Source organism: Sinohyriopsis cumingii, chromosome 8 (genome assembly GCF_028554795.1).
Source record: "Sinohyriopsis cumingii isolate HCF-2022 chromosome 8, ASM2855479v2, whole genome shotgun sequence".
NCBI lineage: Eukaryota > Metazoa > Mollusca > Bivalvia > Unionida > Unionidae > Sinohyriopsis > Sinohyriopsis cumingii.
The window spans coordinates 100,768,177-100,793,213 of NC_142968.1; the positions used below are offsets into that span (position 1 = coordinate 100,768,177).

Consider the following 25,037-nt stretch of genomic DNA (forward strand, 5'->3'; position numbering starts at 1 on the left):
CATACGTTTAGTATGTTGAAAGTACATACGTTTAGTATACTGAAAGTACATACATTTAGTATGTTGAAAGTACATACGTTCAGTATGATGAAAGTACATACGTTCAGTATGATGAAAGTACATACTTTCAGTATGTTGAAAGTACATACGTTTAATATGCTGAAAGTACATACGTTTAGTATGCTGAAAGTACATACGTTTAATATCCTGAAGGTACATACGTTTAATATGTTGAAAGTACATACATTTAGTATGCTGAAAGTACATACATTTAATATCCTGAAAGTACATACGTTTAATATGCTAAAGTACATACGTTTAGTATGTTGAAAGTACATAAGTTTGTGCTCAGATCTGTTTGTAACTTTAAATACATGTTGTATTTGAAAAGTTCTGAATAGTTTGTTGCAATATTACTTTTTTAACCTGTCAGTATCTATATACAAAATAACATTATGTAAAATGACCAGCAACTACACATGCACCACGACGGCCGCGTGCAGATATGATAAATGACTAACTTCACAATGCCAGAATAGGAGAACAATTCTGCTACTAAGGAAAGAACTTGCTGTAAAATCCGAGCGCTCTTAGGGTAATCTCCCACTGTATTATGGCCGATTTGAACAATATTTACGGATGTAATTCTCGATCGTATCTTACAATTTTGAGGCGGTTTGATCTCTTTTTTTTTGGAAGACTGTTGCCTGAGATTGATGGGCTGGATGTGACTGCTGTTACGAGGCAATTAATGAAGACGAAAGATACACAGTGTAAAATATTTATATTCTCACAGACATTAATTCCACAGCCTTTATTAATATATTGAATAATCATTAAAGTTCATAAAGGTTTGTGCAAGATGGTTCCAGCATTTGTTGCCGGCTGATAAAACAGACTCAGTTTGACATAGCCAAACAGCTAATCACCAAATATGTTTTGAGCGAACGTTTGAATGATATTCTCACTTATGTTGAAACGTGGAGTTACTGTTTTGAACCGACGCAAAATGTAAATAACAAAGTTTGGATCAGAGAAAAAGACTTCTGACTATGTTTGCTAATGTAAATGGACTTTTATATGCTTCCAAAGTGTTGCCAAAAGTTGCGGACAGGTACGCAAGGTATGCATTACATATAACATCAGTGCTAGCATGTCGATAAGACATAAATCAACCTGAAATAGTTCACCATGAAACATCATGCGCATCCGGTTTCAAAAGAACCGAACAACAACATGTAGTCCTACGTCAATGAAACCTGCTATCAGTCAGTCCATTCAAACCCCTCCTTTCAATTACATGGAAGAGAATCCTACCACCATGTCATTATTGTGCATATCTATAGTGTGCCTTTACTTAGATTTTGGTGCATGACTATATATTGCAATGAGCTAAAATAGGTTTTTGACACGTTTTAAAATCCATCTTAATAATAAAACTGCTTACAAGTTCGGGGTAGTTTCCCAATGGATGATAAAGTCAGGTGGGTTCTTTTGCGAAGTGGAAATGTATTGTGAAATATGACTTGTGGGGATTATTGCGACATAGATTGAGTAGGATAATATTGCGACGTAGAGACAGAGAGTATATAAACGGGATAAGTGGACAATTAATTTATTCCAATTTCCTATGTTGTTGTTTTTTTTAAAAAAAAATCAGTCTGCAAAAGGATTTCATGTCGTGATTAGATATAATTTGAGAGCACTCATTTATTTGGATTGTTCATTTGAATTAGGAAGTGTTCATTGACTTTGACCTAGAATATTATTCTGGGATTATTTTGAATTTGTAGGTCAATGCCATTGTGATACATCAATGCTGTTGGAGCATCATCACATTGAGGATCCGGAATTCATTCGGAACACTCCATTCCTTTGGACTTGTGATAGAACATTTATGATTATTGTTTGAGTTAATTCATAGTACTGGATGTTCCACTGAAATTGTCACTGTATAACTTAGAGATTTTAATTATTTATTAGGTTTTTTAAATACAAGCTTATTTTGCTTTGCTTCTTTCTGTTATTTAAGTCCACTTACTCGCAACACCATCCACGCCTTTCCTTTCCATCACATTTTATGGGAAACATGCTAACATGACACACACACCCTTCCTTTCAATTACATATATGATCTCAGCACAACACCATTTTATATCCGAAGATAAATATTGACATTGAAGAACGGAAGCATCGAATAATGAAATGGTCACTATTCCTTGACAGCCATGTTTTGTATTCTGCACTGAAGTTACATACTCACAGATGTCAAAGACCATCTGTCAACTATGGTTTTTGTCTGCCACAGTTAAGTATTACATTATGAATGTAAAATGTAACAAGGTGAATTTTTCCCGTGGCGCATTGTGAATATTTTGCCCGAATATAAAGCAATGACGAGTTAAAATGTCGCCTACAATGTTAGTGTGTGCATTCGGGTGCGTATATAGAATTAATATACCCAACATGTCAATCAGCCTTACTTCACACCTCCGTATCTCCTTACCTATAACCAGTGGACGGGTCACTAACTGCTGCATGGCGTGAGTGATTGTATAACATTACATAAAACAGTGAAAACAAAACAAGCAAGGAGAGACAAAGCGGACTACATCATATAGGGCTGATTTTGAGGGGTGTAGGGGTGTTTTAACAATCCTCCCCAAATGGACTAAAACGTAGAGAAGCTGGGGCTGATTTCGAGAAGTACATGGATGTTTTACCAATCGCCATTCCCCTTTTCCAGCAAATTTGTTTTATTATATGCTCATTTTTTCTCCGTTATTTTGTTTTACATTGTAAGAATCGTGCATTATTTTACGATATTAAACTCGCATGCAATTCATAGTGAACTCACCTGAATAAAGGAACTACTTTCTATTTGTACACAAACAATGGATGTAGACGCCATCACTTTTGATTTATTTTATTTGTTGGTGGATGAAGTAAACCAACTGTTTGAGCCATTTGAAAGTAGATATGCCAACGTTGACAATGTGGATGAATTCATAGACTCAAAAATAAAAAACTTTAAACGAAGCAGGCGACTGAATCCAACTGTAGCACTATATTTTTAAGATCAGTCTCATCTCTGTTGGGAACAACATTTAGAATATTTTTGAGTTGTTCAGTAAGTAAAAAGGTAAATAAAATGAATTCTGCTATAAAATTAATAGTAGTTTTATTTTGTATTATTATACAGAGCAAAATTAATAAGAACATCAAATTTTAAACGAATAAACATAAATAGTCTAAATACTTCTCATAACATCATTCATGTTAAAGTCTAGTATCATGAGAACAAACAGAAAACAAAAACCCTGATAACCAACATCATACATTTCCTTTTTCCTCAGTCTTAGTATGCGTCAAAGGTGAAATAATGGCACAGAAATACAATACTATAGCTTTCTGAGATATTCCAATATTCAAATACAAATGTAAATAAGTTTGTGCATGCAAAAAACAATGTACTTAAATTATTGTAAATTTAGTTTTTCTCTCAAAAACTAAACACATTAGCTGTTCAAAACATGTCTTGATGTCTTGTACTCTCTCTCTCTCTCTCTCTCTTTCGTAACATCACGGAGGAGAAAATAAATTCTTAAAGGCCTTAATATATGATGCCCTATTTTTCTTCTTATACACAAAACAATTCAGATTATTATACATACAGAATTATATAAAGGGTTAGATAAAGCTTTTAGCAAGTTTTGTCATGTTTGAAACTTATCATAAATGTCGATGACAAGTTTTGATTTTTTTTCCCGTTCCTTCCTCGCTTGGTTGGTTTCTAACGGCACTTTAAAAAAAATTCACTGGCTATATATCATCCAGAGGAACTTGGTGCTAAGTGACTTTGCCAACGACACAACGTTAAGCCGTCAAGTATAAATTCCGCGACTCTTTGATGACTAGTCGGGGTCTATACCAACTGAGTTAATGCGTATCTCCATTTCACCATTATTTTCGTGCTATTATTGCGAATGGTGACAAGAGAAAAAAGTAAAATTTATACTTTGTTTAAAAATTAAAGCACAAAAATAATTTTTGTCAAATATCACTGACTATATACGTTAAGAAAAAAAATATGGATTACGGTAAGGAATGGGGCCGTACCAGTAAAAATTAAAAGTATACGAATTTGATATATGACTCCTTCCATGATTAATTAATGAATGCCTAAAGTTGCTATATTGGCCACTCATTTTGTTTCTTAAAACATATATTTGTTAAGGACCATGTATGGTGATTTTATGTACGTGCTGGCATAGTTTATGTCCCTAGGTTATAACATATTTTAAAAAAATGTATTAACCCTTAAGAGTCAACTTTGCATTTATTTAGCTTTTGACCTCAATTTTTGCACTTAAAGTGCACGGTCAAGAGTGACACGCTTTTATCCTGCAAATTGCCGTCAAAATGAAAACTATGTTAAATTTCTAATGGTTTTGTTTTGTAAAAAAAACAAAAAAAAACACTTATAGGTGAAACTATATAGTCCCAGCTTTTGTCTATTTTCAACTGAGTTTCATTTTAAATATTACAGTCTGTAACAAGATTATAAGAAAATGAAATAATGATAGTAGACTTTGATGTTACTAAGCTTGTTGAGTTTTGATTGCACACACGTTTCCAAGCTTGACGAGCAGCCTGATTTATACCATGTCTAAAGTCAGTATAAGGAATCTATCAGTCTCAAACGCGAGTCAGCAGGGTAGGCATGGCTGCTTTATCGGCCAGTTCATTACTCTTAACACGAATTTAACAAGGCAGCCAACATTACAGTATTCTTTTCCCAGATTGTATTAGGGACATCATATTTATGTACTAGCTGAGATATTAACGGGTGGTCATATTAAGATTCGGCAAGGCTTTTAATGTGGAAAGGGAAGCACAGAATATGATGCAATTTTTGAGAGGGTTTAACTAATTAAAATACTTTGAGATTTCTGTAATTTCTGCAGTAAAAACGGAGGCTTTTCCCGCAGCCAGCTATCAAAGCTGCCATTGGGTATTGCAATGACAGCTCTATCTTTCAAACCATCTATATACAGGGACGTTAAGGCTATGATTGTATGCTCTGACTGAATTTAATCAGAATATGGAAAGGGTTTGTTGACTTATTGAATTCTAGAAAGGTCAAATATCATATCTGGTTGTTTAACAACCATGTTGGTAGTTTGGGAATACAGACGTTTGTAATATTTTCAACACTCCTATTGGCTGTTTCTAATAGAGGACGAATTCGTATTCCAAACGGAAGAATGAAGTTTTGTTTTGGAATGTACAGGATATGGCCTATGGACCTAATCAATACAACATATCTGGGATTAGATGAAACCATGAGATAGACTGGTAGCGTACTGAAGAGCCAAATTCGTTTGTCTGAGATAAAGCCGTGGTTCATTTGCCTCAGCATCGAGGCTTTCTGAAGGGGAAGTTCTCAATGTTGCTAACCAGTCCTGTTATTGATTATATATTGGCCACAGCATCTACAGGTAAGATTTACAAGGTGATCCGTACAGTCTAGACTCTAGACATAGTCAGCATAGATCCTTTCTAACGACATGTATAGCCAGTCCAAGATTCCGCAAACCGTGTGTGACTCTGTTAAATCCAGGATGTTGTTGTGTTTTTTTTTTGGTGTGTGTTTTTTTACATTTGTCAATGAGCTATCTTACACGTTGAAGAAAAAGCTAGTTTACGGTTAAAAAAAGCCCTAAATATTTGGTTTCCTCTACAACATGTATAAGAAAACCCCAAGATAGGGCTCTGGGTCGTCATGAATTTTGATGTAATCGGTACAAATCTGTACAGTTAGTTTTGTCCATTGACAACAGAGCACCTTCTTGCTGAGTGTGTCGGATTCCACCATATGAGACAGAAGTATGTCGATGTGAACTAAGTGATGAAACTGTATGAGGACGTACCACCTGAGAAATTCTTCGACTTATTAAGGGTATGAGATGTAAAAAAAACCACAACAATGTTATAAGGATTTTACACGTGTTCCCATTTAGTGTATATATATATATATATATATATACATTTTACAGCGATATAAAATCTTTACGTTTTATATTTTATCTTGTACTTAATTTTAAAAGTTAATGATGCATGACGCATTACATAAGGTATTTCTTTGTTCTGCCTGCGGGACATCACAAAAAGAAATAATTTGGCCTCATGCCACAATTATTTCTCCTTGAGATTGACCAAAAATAGACATATTCTGAAAACAAAATAGTACCGAGCTCGATGGTTTTATAACTGAGTTATTTTGAAACGTTAAGGTCTATGTCGAGAAAAATGGGCAGAGTTAAAAAAGTTTACAAAAACTCCAAAGATTGTTAAAATTGTTAAAATTGTCGGCACGGTAATAGGCAAAGTGTTTTATAGTCGATGCTATTCAGGCACTTTAGAGTTACTTCCCTTGAGTCAGTACGTACTGGTCAAATCTTCAGGTCTCACTGGATAGTTTCGTATTTGGCACCCCTAATATTAAAGGAAGAAGGCATGAACCTAATTATCACAATCCTAGCATTTATAAATTCACACATAAGCTAAATCTATAATGTGCTTTAGATTTACTTTGAGTTAGGCTTGGAAATAGGTTGGCTTGTTGGTGACTGCCTGTCAAAGTTAGATGAACATTGGAGACCAAATGCGTAAGTTGGGCTGCAAATGAGCTGCCCACTTGGCTTACGTATTTATGTGTGTCTGCTACAGAGGTAAATATCTATAAAAAAAAAACTAGATGCTTGAGGGGTGATGAAAAGTATGCTAATTTGTTATAGTACTAGTGAACGTTATTCATGCATAAGGCACATACTGATTCTTTTAGCTGCCTTGTCACAGAAAAATATTCAAAATAGCTATTTCTTGTCAAAAATGAATGTAAAATTTAGGGGTTGGTGGCAGTGTTGGTTCAGTATAAAAACCACCAGTTGCATCAGGAATTAACCTGATTACTGTAGTCAAAACCTCACATGTATGCTTTCTACAAAAATCATTAGTTTGTTTTTACTTGTATCTTCAGTATACAATTATTCTCATTTTTCTGTAATTGGTCATTGTTGGATGAAAATTCACCAGATAAACTGTCCAGTGAGACCGGAGTATATTTTCAGGATTTCGTGCGCTAATGTTGATATGTGCAGAAACTTACAATGTTCTGCTAGATATAGTAACAGATGTACAATAATTAATGATTATACATAACATAGATACAATGTTCAACTACTTTTAGTAACAGATGTACAATAATTAATGATTATACATAACATAGATACAATGTTCTGCTAGTTATAGTAACAGATGTACAATAATTAATGATTATACATAACATAGATACAATGTTCAACTACTTTTAGTAACAGATGTACAATAATTAATGATTATACATAACATATATACAATGTTCAACTACTTTTAGTAACAGATGTACAGTAATTAATGATTACATACAAGGGAACTAATCGTGGTCTGATGCTATTTAAGAATTGACTAAGAAGGATAATACATTTTATAAGACTAGAACGGTCTCAATATTACACGGATTCTCCCGAAAGAGTTGAAATGTAAGAAACAAGTTTATGTAAAACAGGGGCATAAGTCAATAAAAGTTTGCAGGAAAATAGTAACTTCTGAAGACGGCTTGATATTAAGCCTTATACTAAATTCCCTGAAGTCCATCAAAGGTTTTGTACGGTAGTGAAAATCCCGACAATTAAATAACGGGACGTGCTGTGACAGAACGAAAGAACATACACTGATAACACTCAATCGCTACACACTCGGGTTTTTCCAACAACGAGTGGAAAACACATTGGAAATACTATGTACAGTAGAAGTCACTGCAAAAAAATACATGTTTATCATATATTTGGTACATTTACATATAGTGTGTATAGTTTAATATTGTTCATATGACATGTTAACATATTACTTTATGTGTTTCTGATTGGTTGCGACTAAAGGAATTTTAATTACCCCAGCCTTCTGGATATTTTTTAAATTTTTGCAATTATTATCAGCATTTTGGCGGCTATATTTTGGAATCGAGTGCCCAAACAACTTTTGAAAAATAGTCACGTCTGTCGGAATATAGCCAATTTACCCCACGGGACTCGATCCAAATAAAGCTAAGGGTATCGGTTAGTATACCGAGAGCGGGGGCTGCAACATGGGCCCCAGTCTATAATAAGCGTGGTTTAAATGTTAACTTATAGGTGTAAATAAACTCACCTCAGTTTAGAGATGAACGTGAATATATGCAGCTCTCTCAGCAGCTTTCTCAGAAAACCACAGCATTTTTACGCGATAAAATAGTTCTAACGAGCGAATGTTTTTGTTTTATTTTTTAGTATGTGATGCAATTCTGACTCTAATTAAAATTGTTCTACATCTATGTCTTGCTATTCCAAATCAAATTATGCAATATCCGGTCACGAACATATTACAGTAAATCTGGAGCTTGTGCATCCAGTAATCGTCCCTTTACACGAGTATCAAACAAATGGAATGCTTAGTAGTGAACTTGACACGCTTAAGATAGAAGCAATGTAAACAGTCTCATCAAAATCGACGTATATGGCTCATCTAAGATACCCCGAGTCAACTAACGTGACATCACACAGGAATTTCCATCCTAGATCACTTATTGGAAAATTATGCTGCCTGTCTCAAATGATCTTTGATTTGGAAAGACAGGTGCTCTTTGAATTGTAATTTGTCAATCAACTTTATATGTTACAGGTTAGACAGCTACTCATTATAAATTCAGCTCGCGTCTGGAACTATTTTTATTTTTCTATTTCTTCTTCTATCTCTCTGAAGTATTCCTATTAAAATAAAAAACTGGGTAATGATTTAATATTAAATTTATGCAACTCGCTTAATAATGTTCAAGCTGGAAATTATTAAACTCCTTTCATTAATTCGAGATTAAATCATTAGCCATTTGAGATCCTCTGTAACTTATTTACCAAATGACATCATGCGCAAATCTCAGATAGTCATGGCCTTCATTACAGCGACTCGACTGAGATAACATATTTTTGGTTGAAACATTCCGAAGTTCCCTTATTCAAGCGTGAACTCATTAGAAAACGTACTTTTACAGAACTTGTACAAATAATTCCATAATTCGCCATAATGCTTTTAACACTGCCCACTTTTCCTTTTACAGAATTCTTAGACAAAGACATTCATTGAAATTTATTCGGAATTCAAAACTGGGTTCATTTTTTTCTGTGATTTAACAAGGAATTGTTGACACAACATCACTTTGAAGATTGGAACAGACGTCATCGCCTTTTATTTTGGATTTCATTGGGACTCGAATTCAGATTCATTTAGGACTTTTTAATAATAAGACTTCTAAGTTCTTTTGCTCATTTTTACCTTGTTTTTCTGGGGATATAAATTATTTGCTAAATTTTACAAAGCTTGGTGTTTTTACTCTTTTCTGTTACGGCAAGTACATGTAATGTTGGAAGAACCGGTGAAGTCCCTGGAATGAAATACCGACCTACGGGAATATATTGACAAGCTTTCGAACACACCTCGATACAGGCAAGATCTGCTAGTGAGCGCTGTAGATCATTCAGCCATCCTAGACCCCCGTTACAAAACGGATATTTTATCTATTATTATCTACTTCTCGATTGATATGTAAAATACGGACATTTAAGGTGTCTCTTTCCGTATGTACATTAAGTTTACCCTTTGTCAAGCATTCTATGAACTTAGAGACATATACAACACACAAATATGTCTCTGATGAAATTCATAAACGGGGTGGGTAAGTAAACGTAAGTTAGCCCTAAATTGTTAGCAAACAATCATGCCATTAAAAGAAATATTTTTAAGACTGCCTTTACCAGCTTCCAGTTACAATAAATTCAAGTTTAACGGCATGAGACCATAAATAAATAAGAAATATTTGAAAATTTATGTCTGATAAATTCCTTGCATTCTGAGCTGGAATCAACTTACATCGGAATTGTCTCAGTTCCATCGGGAAGCAAGTCAAAAACAGCTTTAAAATATTTAAGAACATTACTTAACAGTATACATAATGGCGTATATTACATAATTGAAACACATCTCAATCAGTTGCAAATGTGGAGTGTCACATGTTATCATTAGGTCAATGCCTTTCTCCAGGGCAGGAGGAATTCACCGTGACTTACACCTTATAAACAAATGGCTGCAAGTAATGCCAATTCCCCTCCTGAGCAAAGGATATTTTTTGGTGATCTTCCAGAACCACCATTCTTAGACTCTTTCGTCGGCCCGCTGAGGGTCCATCCAACTATAGACTGATTCCTCGTAATCATCGAATTCAAAGTAATCCGAGTCAACATCCAGTAAACTCTCAAGATGAGTCACAATTTGCGCAAACGACGGGCGTCGATCTCCCTCCATCGACCAACACTGGACCATCAACTCATACCTTGTGATAATAATAATAATAATAATAATAATAATAATAATAATAAGTAGTAGTAGTAAAAATAATAATAATAATAATGATAAAGTCCATTATAATTTCAAATAATGCATTTGATAAGGCGCGAGTTTATCTTACCGTTTTCAAATTATACACGAGTTAATGTCACATGAAAAATTAAAAAACTTGGGTCAGGATTTTGTGGTTAGCTTCTAGTTCCTAAAAAAAGCGTGTTATTTCTTTATCCAATCCAAGTACATATGGTTGTTTTTTTTAAAATATGGACATGCTGGTAACAAAATAAAATCATAAGATCTTAAGAAAGGTTATACCGACTGGACCTTGTAAAAACATTCGAAACAACAATGACGACGACGAACTGTTCAAAGGAGTAGCTTTCACTTACATTTCTTCACGGCAATGTAGAGGGCGCTGTAACACCATTCCATTCAGCACTTTGTTCACGACCTCAATGGCGGACATACCCGGATATGGAGTTGCACCTGAGTATTGAACAGAAACACATTGTATGTTTTGTCAAGGAAACTTAAACTTGTTAGTGAAACAAACGTGAGATCTTTAAGTCTGAGAGAGAGAGAGAGAGAGAGACTTGTTGTGGACTCCTGCACGTTACGAAAATGCCACTCGCATGCAGCGAAATTAAAGATTTTATAATTTAGTTTGTGGATTTGTGTGTATCATCTCTGTGGAGCTGCAAGCTTTTGTCAACTTCTTGTGATCAGCCTCTAGGTGTTTTGTATCACTCTCGTCTGATTTAGTAAAGTTTGTTATCTGAAATGAAATCTCCATGTCTTTCATTATACGCCATATCTCCATGCTTGTAATATAGTTACACTAACAATACAGTAGGCCTAAGGCCTTCTTATTCCAATATGGGTCTTGCGAATTGGGATTATAATAAGAAAAGAAAAAGATTTTTTCCTTTAAAAGTATTCTGCTCGTGGTGCTTTTGAACGGTTATTGCATAGACACTTGCGGGTAAGAAATATACAGAACAATGCTAACCCAGAGTTATGATTTCCCAAAGTAAGACTCCGTATGACCAAACGTCACTCTTCCTCGTGTAATACTGCTGATCAAGCGCTTCTGGCGCCATCCATCGGACCGGAAGTGGACCCTAGAAGCGAATATGTTTTAATCAGTATAAATTGGTAAATGGCAAAATACATTTTGTTCCGAATTAAAATATACATAGACATACAGAACTGCTATAGAATTTACTTTAACAGTAATCTCTATTGAATTCAGTTAAAAGTTACAATATTTCCCAAGCTTCACCAGCGCACAGGCAAGTCATTCCAAACTGACAAATATTGTGAAATGTTACAGATGTATTGTTTTAAAATCAAAATAAGCTTACCTTAAAACTGGACTAAATGCAATAAATAATTTTGGAATTATAAATGCTCAAAGTAACTGAACAGACTTTGTATTTTACTTTATTTTTTGGGCCTTGCCAGTTTTGTGGCCCTATAAGATAACCTGCGTTATGTAACATTTACACCTGTCTACTATAGAGGGGTTAAAATTGGGGGAAAATGCGGCGTTTTGACTTTCTGCTTCAATTTATCATTGACATATTGAAATGTATACCGACCTTTGATGTTCTCTCGTAGACGTCAATGCCCTCTACATCACGCGCCAATCCAAAGTCACAGATCTTGCAGACGAAATCTTTTGATAGCAAAATATTTCTAGCAGCTAAATCTCTGTGAATAATCTGAAATTAATTTCATGAAAAATAACAAATATGTAAGCATTTCTTTGACATTTATTTGTACGAATAGTTGTTCGCAATCATAGTAGGATACGCTGTATACAATCTTGGAGTCAAAAAGAAATAATATTTTCAAATACTGTTTTCTGTAAACAAACTCCCACCATGCGTAGTGCACTAATTATCGTTTTTCATTTTTCCAGTATGAAAGATTGCAGCCTTTACACATCTTAATTCGTATAAATCATCTCGGCTGTGCATGATATATGATTTGATACAGTTTCAATTATACATATTGCGACCGGGACATTTGAGGATAAGGATATATATATATATATATATATATATATATATATATATATATATATATATATATATATATATATATATATATATATATATATATATATATATATATTATTTTGTCTGGTTTAAGGCCATATTTCAGCACATGATATGATATACAATTTTGGTCATATATTTGGTGTAGGATGATCCCGGAAAGACCCAGGAACACAACTTGAGATACAGAATGGATGCAAGACATTTAAAGTAAGCATATGCATATATTACTAAAAAGATCAACAGAAATTTCAACAGAGATTCTTCCTGGTTCTCAGCTCTCCAACACGCTAAAGGCCACAGCACGTCAATAACTGGAACGTTCAGAATATGAACAGAAGTGTGTATCTGTTTTCGGTGCAACAAGACCGCTAGGTTTCAATGCGTAATCCTTATTTAAATAAAGAAAAACGAAAACAAACAGCAATATCCTAAACATATTGGGACAAATACTTATTTGGAAATTTCGTATTCGATCGAAATGGTAATATCTATATCGTACTGAATCAAGATGATAGGATCTATATCGCTTTCTACTAACTGATGGCACCCGCTCTGCGGCGTAGGACGAAGTTTGCCAAACGATTCGTGTCGACACTGGCATGCAACGTACCGTCAATCGTCGAACGCGATACAGCACGTACTGTTTAAGTCGAACGCGATACAGCACGTACTGTTTAAGTCGAACGCGATACAGCACGTACTGTTTAAGTCCAACGTAAAAATGAGAAGTGGAATTTACTCTTGTGAATATCGAAAAGAAACAGATTAGCCATCAACGTAAAAATGTATGTAATATCGAAAAGAAACAGATTAGCCATCAACGTAAAAATGTATGACTATCGAAAAGAAACAGATTAGCCATCAACGTAAAAATGTATGAATATCGAAAAGAAACAGATTAGCCATCAACGTAAAAATGTATGAATATCGAAAAGAAACAGATTAGCCATCAACGTAAAAATGTATGTAATATTCTTTGCTGGCTTGCTTGAACACTATATATCGTCGGGAAGAAAGAATGAAAGTTTGACACTATCCGCCGGACCACTGCCATCTCACCTCTGAGCTTCTCGTGGGTCGGTGGTTCTTTCTGGGGTTTTCCCGGGTTCTTCCTCCACCATTAATACTGGCCGCCATGTATAGCCTATCGTGTGCTGAAAAATGGCGTTAAACCCCACAACAACAACAACAACGACACTATCCGCGTCAAATTGCAAAAAGGTTCAAAGCAAACAGCCTTACATACTAAAAAGGTGTCTGTTAAAATAATCAAATAAATATAAAACAGTGATTATTACCCCAATTTCCGCTATGTGGTTCATCCCTTTAGCTATATGAAGGGCAAAATAACAAAGATCCTTGCCCCTGGGTTGCAGAAAACTGGAGTTGGAATCGATGCTCGTTCTGGAACTTGGCCGACACTTCCTAATATACGACAATAAACTCCCGTGGCTTACGTGCTCTAGGATTATTAATAGGGGACCTGGTGGAAATATATATATATATATATATATATATATATATATATATATATATATATATATATATATATATATATATATATATATATATATATATATATATATATATATATATATATATGGATATGCAATGGTCAGATAAAGTTAAATATATGCATTTTATATGTTTACATTTTTATTTCTGGCTGAGAGAGAGAGAGAGAATTTCATTTCTGGAATAGGTACCATTCAATATCAATTCCTATCGCCAAGGAAAAAGGGTTTCGAGGGCTATTTGTTTTACCGCGGATAATAAAAGCACTTCACAGTGACCAAGATTTGAGACGAGAAATGATAATCATATGTATGTATGTATGTATGTATGTATGTATGTATGTATGGATGGATGGATGGATGGATGTGTGTGTGTGTGTGTGTGTGTGTGTGTGTGTGTGTGTATGCAAATGTGTCAAATAAGATTAAATTTAAATTCACCTTTCCTAGCACAAAATCCCAGAAGTTTCACAACATTTTGGTGGGATGGTATTTTCCTCATAATTTCTAGTTCTTGAAATAGGTCTTCTTTCTCCGCATCTGTTGATGAGGCTACAATTGGGAATTTAAATGTTAGAAGATTTTGCAGGCGAAAAAAACAAAGTAGAAATTAAAATGACAAAGGTTTATTTATTGACGTAAGTCAGACACTTACTGAGCAGCTGTGTAAGCGTTTAAACAATACAGCATTTCCTACTTTGTGTAAAACCTTCGTTTATCTCGTTTGATAATGTACCATATCATAGGATGTGTATCATGAATCATATCGATATGCATCACATGTATATGATTTCATTCACCCAAACAGCTTATTGTTGAAACCATCTCTAATATTTGTAAGGGATATAGAGTTCAAACTAGCAATTATGGCAGCCATACTGGATAAAGATCACCATTTTCTTTAGGAAAAACTAGACACCATTAGAAATTTTTTGGTGAAAATTCCGTGTTAATATCCATTCAGGAGAATTAGTGACAAAATTTTCAATATGTTCAATGTGGTAGTCATATTGGATGTCTGCGGGACACCATTTTCATTTATGAGCAACTAGATATAATAAGAAGTTTTGGGTGAAAACCTTATGTCAATAAGATCCTCTGAATTCTGCAGTAGCAATAACAAGATTTTCAAGAGGGCAGTCATGGTGACTATATTTAATGTCAGAACAGATAAAGTTTCGTTAAGGATCAAATAGACGCATAGGAATTCCTCTGGTGAAATCCCATGTCAATATACTTTCAATTTAGGGGGAGTAGTAACAAGATAAGTTTCAAGATAGCTTCCATGGTGACCATACATGATTTCAGATTGGCACCATTTGCATTAAGAACCAACTAGATATCTTTACTAGCCTTCTGGTGAAAACTCCATATTAATAAGGCTTTCTATTTAGAAGAATTAGCAATAACATGATTTTCAAGATGGCTGCCATTGTGGCCATACTGGAGATCAAATTGACACCATTTTCATTGCGTATCAACTACACATCAAAAGAAGACTTCTGGTGAAAATCCAGTGCTGGTGTGACTTTCCATCTAGGAGGATTAGCGAGGATGTCAAATTAGAACAACTTATAATTAAAAACAACTAGACACCACAATAATCATTCATGTCATATTTAACCAAACACTTGCTGTTACACTCTAATCAATCAAGCTTTAGAAAGAAACATTCATGTGAGACTGCCTTGATCTCCCTAACTAATAAATTGCTTCAAGCACTTGATCAGGGTAAAATAAAGTAACTGAAAATTTACCAATGTGATGAAAGAACAATTAGATGGTTTACTTCATACTTAAGTGAGAGAACACATGTTTATATAAATAATATTCTGTCTGAACCTGGAACAATTAGATATGGAGTACCACAAGGCTCAATTCTAGGTCCATTACTATTTACTTTATTTATTAATGACCTACCACTTTTAATAAGGGACTCAGTATGATCTACAGATCTCTATGCAGATGACACAACATTGTCAGGCATCCTAAACACATGAACTGGAAATTTCTTTACAGCATGCCCTAAACAAACTGGACAACTGGTGAAAATGCAATGTCATGGTGGTAAATACTGGTAAAATTAAAATATTACATGTACTTACATCAACATGGCAAAAAAATAACAAATCTTGATTGTGATGAACAATGTCCGACATGGAAGGATAAAAATTTGCAAATGGTATGTGGTCTGTCATGATCGACTATTAGGTGTTTTGGTAGATAATAACCTATCATGGACTGAACATATCAAACATATCAGCAAAAAAGTTAATTCAAGCTTATGGCTTCTCAGTAGGATAAAACATTTTCTCCCTGAAAGGCACAGAAAACTATTTTATAACAGTTACATACAACCCTATTTAGACTACTGTAATACAGTATGGGGTAATTCAAATGATAAAAACATAGCAAAGCTCTTCAAAACAGAATATGAGGGTTAATATCAGTCCAGAAAGAAAGCAAGGAAAATTTAGCTGGAAGACCGAATATGGTTGAGAAAAGCCAAATTAATAGTGCTCCTGAATATTTACAATCACTGTTCCTTTATAGGTTACTTGGTAATACTCCAAACCTGCGATCAATGTCAACCAAACAGTATAAAATTCCCAAACCAAAATAGGAATTATTGAAAAAAGTTTCCAATAATCTGGAACTTTGCTCTGGAATAGTATTCCAGTTGAGATTAGAAATGCCCACTATTTTTCCTTCTTTCAAACCCAATATATCCAGTGGCTTCAGAGATGTAGTAAATAAATTTCCTTTGTATGAGGGCCTCAATGTGGATTAGTTCTTCAGCTAATTATGTTACCCTCTTTAAATAAAGTCATTATTATTATTATTATTATTATTATTTGTCATTCAGTGAAAACCCCAAACTGATTACTTTCAGAAGGAGTAGCAATAACCAGATTTTCAAGATGACTACTGTAATAAGCATGGTGCTGATATGCCGTTAAACCCGATAAATACATGCATAATGTTCTCTGTCTCTGTCTGTCTGTCTGTCTACTTCCGTATTGTTTCTTCATGGATTTATTTCATGGAAATTGTCGTGATTTGGTCCTTTATCAAGTGAAATTTGAAGATCTCCATCATCCATTATTGGAGCAGTGCTGAAGCAGTCTGTAATGAGATGTAGTTTCTTTCAGCCTCATCAACACAGGTTTTTACTAAATATTTTCCTTAAAAAGATTGCATGTATACTTCACCAGTATATGTTAGTACAACTGCAGTGTTTTCAAGCTCTACGGGGGGTGGGGGTGGAGACAGGACATGAAAGCGTGACTTATTATATGCAGCAATAATTACACGAAACATTTTCCGATTATCTTATTACTAGAGTAAAATTCTGCAGCAGTTATTTTCTCCTGGCTCGGAATATAATTGGTCAGTGATAAACTGAGATAACAGATGACCGATATATAACAGAAAATAACGATAAATTAATTGTATTAATACTTACGTCTGTATGTTTTAACCGCTACTAGTTCCCATTTTCCATTTCCAGCAATGTTTTGGGCTCTTGCCTGAATGACCTTGCCAAAACGACCCTCCCCGATGTCAACTCCAAGTTGTAGTTGATTCCTCGGAAAATCCATTTTATCGTTCGCCAAACTGATGTACGTATTCTGTAGAACAGAGGGCGGGATTTAAAAAAATTTAAATCTCACACACACTGGCTGGTATTGATAACAAGAAATTTATAATATGGCTAAAATTATATATTTGGAGGGTTGAGTTTTAAATAAAAGTCTTAACTCCATTAAATTGTGTTGAAAAAAAGGGAAAGTAGAATTTAACTATGGTCTTCATAAGATAAAGCTTCTCACCATATTTGCGTTGAATTCACAAAGTACTTTAAAATATGCTGAGCAGAAACGAAATTCTGATGCAATAGGCCCATTTCATCATCTAGTCTAAGAGTTGTCTTCCGTGTTCTAAGTGTATCGAGAACGCGGCTGACCGAACCGGTACATATGATACGGAAGAAGGCGAACCAGTCTAGAAATGGGTGAACATAACATTGATTATGCATGGGTTGGGCTGGTCAGAATTGGTTGATAATGAAAGTTCTGTGAAAAGAATCATTTGAGAGTTTATCGAATTGGTAACCGAAAATGTTCTTTTACAGCCTTGAAATTTGGAAAACTCATTGCTCAAATTGGCACCTGATTCTTTCGTGCGGAATTGAAAATATGTCTCAAACACGTGTAGATCCTGAAAATGTACGGCTTATATGGTTTTCTCTACAGAGAAGTTTGTATCGAGGATATGTCTATTCAGATAAATATAGACTGGATCAGGAGCATCCAGAAATTTTAAGTTATTGAACTTGTAATTACGGTGAATTTCCATAGGTTGAACGGTGGAGAAAGATTAGTACAGTGAGTCTTGAAGGTCTAGTGATGCTAAATAACTGCCTTAAGACGCAAGACGCAATAAATACTGCAACACGTCGTAGCTTGATCTCGTATATTGAAACGGTTAAATTAAAAATGTTGACCTATTCAGTTCATTTAGTCAAAGTTTTCCTTTCCCTTTCTTTCAGAAAACGTGTTCGTCGTATATATATATATATAATGAGGCTGTTCTGCTGTGATAGTCCACCATTTTCGTTTGTTTTTTTTTACACTGGCACGAAGCAGCAAACTTAAGGAACGCTTTCGGTAAGGAGATACTATGACAACCAGCCTTAGCTTGATTATAGGGATACTAAAAGTCTTTGTCTATTGAGGGCAGATTTCTAAATCAAACCGGCGCTTTTATTCCTTAGCATTTTATAAAAATTGCTGAAAATCAGATTTGGTTTTATTCGTTTTATTTTAAAACCTTTTATCATATATGGTCTGAATATTACTGAGCGGAAACCAAATCGCGACGGAACGTAACGTTTCATGATGTAACGGACATCTGAATATTATATTCCTCCAGCATGTATCTGTCAGAGGTGCAGGAATGAAATAAAATACAAATTAAAAAATATGTCGCAACAACACAACTACAGGTGATATTTGTGTGTGGGTATATATATATATATATATATATATATATATATATATATATATATATATATATATATATATATATATATATATATATATATATATCCACTGTCATCTAATGTAGTAATAATGGAAACTAGGAGATATGGAAATACAAGACACACTATTGCTTGGATACGTAATATGTCAACTAGAACAGTTCTAGACAATGTCACAGCCATACTTTGTCTTATCACATAACTGAGAAAATTATATTTTAAACTAATGTAGTAATAATGGAAACTAGGAGATATGGAAATAAAAGACACACTATTGTTTGGATACGTAATATGTAAACTAGAAAAGTTCTAGACAATGTCACAGCAATGCTTTGTCTTATCACATAACTGAGAAAATTATATTTTAAACACCCGAATGTTTTAATATATCGTCAAAGATGAATGCTGCTTTCTCTGTTGGTATGTCTCTTACATAAGCTTTTTTATTATCAACAAATAGTTTTGCAATTAGTGCAATAGACGCAGATACTGATTATATTTGTTTTGGACTAATACCATTTGGAACATTTAACAAGAAAAGCGACCATGGAAGTATGGCCGGATAGCGAGCCACGCAATAAAGTCTTAGCAATCTAGCTTTAACTTATGGATGTATCATTTAGATACAAAAGCGTAACACTCTACGCGCAATATTTTCTCAGAAAGGAAATACCAACCACAACGTCGGAGACAAACGACGTACGAGCGGATGTAGGCATTCGACAGACATAATCGACCACAAAAATGATGGCGGTATTTTTGTCATTCCATATCATAGCTCAACGTAGTTTTTAAAAAATGATGATGTACAATATACAAAATAATCATACTCAATTATAGTAAAGATACAGGAAGATCGGTGCTTACCATTTTATTTGCTGTTTTCTTCATCGGATGTGCTCTGTTTTCCTCCTCGTAGCTAAGGTTGATGAAACCTGGCAAGTCCTCCAAACTCAGAGTATTTAGTCCGAAATTATACTCATAGTTCAAATTAGTTTTCGTGCTCTGCAAGTCAATAGAACCAAACAAGAATTTAAACTATTACATTTTTAATTCGTAGAAGAAGAAGAAGAAGAAGAAGAAGAAGAAGAAGAAAAAGATGATGATGATGATGATGATGATGATGATGATGAAAATAATGGTCATGAAATGTGAGGACACTGCTATTTGTGTGCTAGCCTGATTGTAAGATTTGTGTTAATATTCTAATACAAACTCTTCCTTAATTTTTGTAAGATGTTTCCTTTCTTAAAAGATAAGTTTATTCATTCTGTAAGAACAAAGTCGCACTTGAGGAAAATAGAAGGATGAGAAATATTTCCTGACTACAGGGTGACAACGAATATCATACATTTGGATAAATTTTCCGCGAGAATGAAGCCTGAATTGATAAGAGCCAAAAAAAAGTATTTCTAGTCACCTTCGATATTGATTTCCGTTTCAAGTAGCAGATGAGAACTACGACAGCTATTATCAGAGCTACAACCCCACAAACGGCGCCGATAATGGTGGCAACATTTGTTGCTTCAACTACAATAGGAGGCCGTCTATTATTCTCACTTGAGTCCCCGCTGTTTGAAGTTGATGTCCTTTGAGACGTCTGATACAGACTGCCCGTATTTGTAATTGAAGAAGAAGTCGGGATCGCCTGGTGGCTAGCGACTGAAAAATATACCATTTTACGTTATACGAAGTATAAAGCTTTCTTCCATAGAGGTGTGATCTCCTTCATTTTGCGCTGCGCAGTTTGAGAATTTTCTTTCAAAAGTCAACGGAATTTAAAAGGTCTAACAAGAAATCTGCTTCTGTAATGTACTTGATTACTAGCATTTTCCCCATTATCTTATTCAACCTAAGGATCTGAAATAAATACTCAATGACACTGAGGATGTGTTTAGGTAGCCTAAGTAGACATCTACTTTCAAGTATCTGGCTTTGACATTTTGACCTTTATAAGCATGGATGATGCTAACAATTACATACTAAAAAGTGTTTATGCATGCATAGGATTCAACGGCACGTCAGTAGAATAGCTAATGGAGATTACGCTCTCACACGTACGTTATTATAAGAGCACGGCGCACTTTTCCCGTATAATCTGAGATAGTAAACCACGATCGAGAGATCCTGGAGCTGCCATGAGATCATAAAACGGAATGAATTTTGTCTGCAAAATGTTGTTATCGGAAAAATCTTTGATCTAGCTTTGGTGACAATGCCTGGGACGATCCCGGTACTCTCCTTTGCCTATACTACCATTTAGAGTTTCCAATATTCTTGGTTCGACATAAACCAATGGCAGATCTTGGAATATGATGCTGCGTACATTAAAATGTTATATAAAACGACGATTTTATTTTTTACAAAAGATTGGCTGATGATAGCTAATTTAATTATAGGCAGAACTAATGACAGACACACAAGAGCTGCCTCCTTTGCATGGATTTTTAGCAACACAAAATATGCAAATTAGCCAGACGTGGCTTGGCAACATAGTATCGTACCGATTAATATCAAACTTGAAGTTTCTGCATAAGTAGGTATTGTATGGTCTGGTATCCGACTGCGTAGGCCAATCGTTTGACACAGACTAACTGACAGTTAGAAGGACTGCATTTACTTCCTATGTGAACATAACAAAAATGTTGCTGGAAGTTTACAAGGTAAGGAGCTAAACACCCGTTCCAAAAAAAATTCACACCTGGGACCGATTGCAGTACTATACGATTCTGATGTTCCTTAGCTGCTGACGAACTAAAAGATTCAGTAGGGTCTGTTCTCGATCCGAGACACGCTTTTGTAAAATATGAACACACACTAGCCGCCTTCTTCATATCCTACCATTTTTTTAAATACTGAATTGAAGAAATGATATCATAGGATTAAATGATCATGGTTGGGTATTTATCGATGTGTAAATTTTACTTAATCACTCACAAAGTAAATACAGTCCGAAGGACTTTATGTAAACTTTGTGAGTGATTGGGTAAAATTTACACATTGATAAATACCCAACCACGATCATTTAATCCTAATAATTTCAATTTACATCCTTTCTAACATCAGATCAGCGGATTTAACCAAAGAAACATTCACTTTTATGTACATCGAAGTTTTATTTCATTGGCCACTTAACTGCGGGAGAATACATAGCCCTATGTTCGCTAGACAAGATTCATCGATCGGTTCTTCTTTATACAGTGATACGGGGTAGAATGTTATAGCGGGTCATGTCATTGATTAACTGTTATGATCATTATTTTAATACATTAAAAAAATGGTTGTTGCGGTTAAACTAGGAATATTCCTTCTGTTTCTTTTTTTTAAAATTACGCTTGCGTGTGGCACGTGTTGTTATAGCAACGTCGTTGTTATTTTCTATGCATTTCGATCTTTCAAGAGCAAAATCGTGTCCATTTTTAGTGACATCGCTTGTTTGACGTATGACCCTGACCATTACCGCTCCGGTGGCCTAGTGGTTAGAGCGTCCGCCTCGGATGAGAGAGGTCGTGGGTTCGATCCCCGGCCAAGTCATACCAAAGACTTACAAAAATGGTACTAACAGCTGCATCGCTTGACGTTCAGCATTAAGAGGTTAGTGTTAGGACTGGTTGGCCTGGTGTCAGGATAATGTGACTGGGTGGGACATCATGCTACATGTCTGCGGCATGATGCCCCAATGCTAGACATCACTATAAACTGTTACACTGCAGACATCGTAGCGATATGACTGAAAACTTGTTAGAAGCTACGTTAAAAATCCAAATCTCTCTCTCTCTCTCTCTCTCTCTCACACACACACACACACAAACACACACACACACACAGACCCTTAATAACCGCTGCTGTAACATGATGTCGCGGTGAAATGCAATAATTTCCGAAGATTAGCTTCTAAAACCTGATATATGCCTTCTTCGGCAAAAGGGGCGAGTGTTAGAATGCAGGAAGGTCTGTGCAGTTACATTGTTTTAACTTCTAGTGGTCGATTTTAAGGTGTGGCTTGTCATTTGTTATTAGAAATCATAGGAGTGGGTGGGTGGGAACATGTTGTTATTACTTTTAGGGTGCAAGGCGTTGATATAGATAAAACTTAACATCAAATGATCTGGTAACAGGGAACCAAAAGTAGTCCGCAGAATTTATCGATGTGTAAAAAATTCCAGATCAGTATCACGTGACTGTTTACATACACTCAAAGCGCAGAAAACGCAGACAATTTATAAAAATTGGAATTATAGTATAATAATGGATCTGAGCGCCATCTTATACAATTTCGTGAAGTCTCATCAGATGAAACAGAAGTCAGCAGAATGGTACTCGATTATGTCAATCAAAGTATGAGGTTCTAAGTTGTCCACAGTTTGGCATCTGCAAACTTGCATCGTCTAAAGACGAAAAATCAAGACGCGTGACTAACAGAAATCATATGTTATCTTGCCTTGTCTGTGGGGATCATATTTTGAGATCATAAATGATACTGAAATCATTAGTGGTGAAAACGTTATTTTAAGAGAAATCTACATTTGAAATATAGACGGCTTCAGATACAATCCAGATGGCTACTCAATTGAGAGCAATAAAATGTCGCTTCTAGAATTCTTACAAAGGTAAGAGACATCACCAAGCTGTCTGATTATTATTTTTCTAAGGAATTATCTGTCTTAGAAATCTCAGTTAATGCATAATACGGCCTGCTTATTGGCACCATTTACCGTAAATTAGGACACTCTTCAGTGTACGACTGTTCCGACTCTATGCTCTTAAACTAAGTAACAGAAAGAAGCAAAACGAATAAGTTTTGTAAAACTTACTAAATACTTTAGTTATCAAAATTATAAATGAAAATGTGAGAAGAACACAGCGTTATAAAGTGAATCAAAGCCTGCAGACTGTACGAGCAAATCACGTTTCTGTAATATCTGGGATATTAACTGGTTATCATATTTTTAGGTTTTCATAGCTTTCGGAACGGAAAAGGAATGTGAAAATAACAAAATATTGTTTTATGACAGGTGTTAACGCAGTTCAAAGATCTGAGTATGGTTATAATTTCTGCCGTAAACATTGAAACTTTATCTTGTAACAGGCTCGAGATGGCGCTTTAGTGTGTTACTATGGTAGATAGGGCTTTGTTTCCATCTTACGACTGCGATTGGAGCTCTGATTTGATTGAATTGCTTCTGAATAAAGGTGACGGTCTGTTGAGGATTGTTTGGCTAGATCAAAGATTATTTGGGGGGATGTTGAAAACGGCGGTGACTTTAGAAAATTAATTTTGTAGTATTTCCAATACTGAGGCCTACTGTTTCTCTCAGGACGAATCCGTGTGCCAAAAGGTTGAATGATGATTGTTTCCTGAGCGTACAATATTTGGTATTTGGAACTAAATAATACGTCATATGTAGGATTAGATGGTTTAGATAGTGTTGTAATATACTCAGGAACTAATTTCGTTAGTCTTAGATAACAAAATGGTTCGTTTGCCTCATCATATATGTTTTTTTGTAGGGGACTTTCTTAACGCCGTCAAAGTCAAAGTCCCTGATTGTGTATCGGATGAAGCATCTGCATGTAAGATTTATGGACTGATCCGCACAAAAACCATAGTAAATTTTCGATCTTACTAATGACCGGTATACACTGAAGTCAGACCTTCAAATCTGCCTCCAAATTGGTATTTGCCAAGAATATGATTTATCTACAATTTTTTTTATATTTGCCCCTGACACATGTAATATGTGGAGGAAGGTTTACAGTCCAGAATCAGCCGTATCAATTTGCTCGCCCCCACACCAGGAATAAGACAATTTCCCAAACACAGACCCTTTGGATCGTCATGGTCTCGCAATGCAATCTGCAGAAGTGTATTCAAACAGGTGCGACAATTGCAAACCATTGCCTTGATCCCATTTCTGAATTCTTTTTGATGCTTAT

At 35.1% G+C, this 25,037-nt stretch overlaps 1 protein-coding gene across 1 annotated transcript in view; it reads right to left on the bottom strand.

The window, feature by feature from the left end:
• Positions 1–3,164: 3,164 nt before the first annotated feature.
• Positions 3,165–25,037, bottom strand: part of LOC149794247 (uncharacterized) — an 87,825-nt gene continuing 65,952 nt past the window's right edge. Inside the window, exons 10-18 of the mRNA XM_089968375.1 lie at positions 20,521–20,762; positions 19,968–20,105; positions 17,523–17,688; positions 14,498–14,608; positions 13,841–14,025; positions 12,078–12,200; positions 11,486–11,597; positions 10,866–10,962; positions 3,165–10,462 (exon numbers count right to left, since the gene is read on the bottom strand). Of these exons, the coding sequence (XP_089824501.1) occupies positions 10,285–10,462; positions 10,866–10,962; positions 11,486–11,597; positions 12,078–12,200; positions 13,841–14,025; positions 14,498–14,608; positions 17,523–17,688; positions 19,968–20,105; positions 20,521–20,762 (1,352 nt within the window). The 3' untranslated portion in view covers positions 3,165–10,284. The remainder of the gene's footprint in view (positions 10,463–10,865; positions 10,963–11,485; positions 11,598–12,077; positions 12,201–13,840; positions 14,026–14,497; positions 14,609–17,522; positions 17,689–19,967; positions 20,106–20,520; positions 20,763–25,037) is intronic.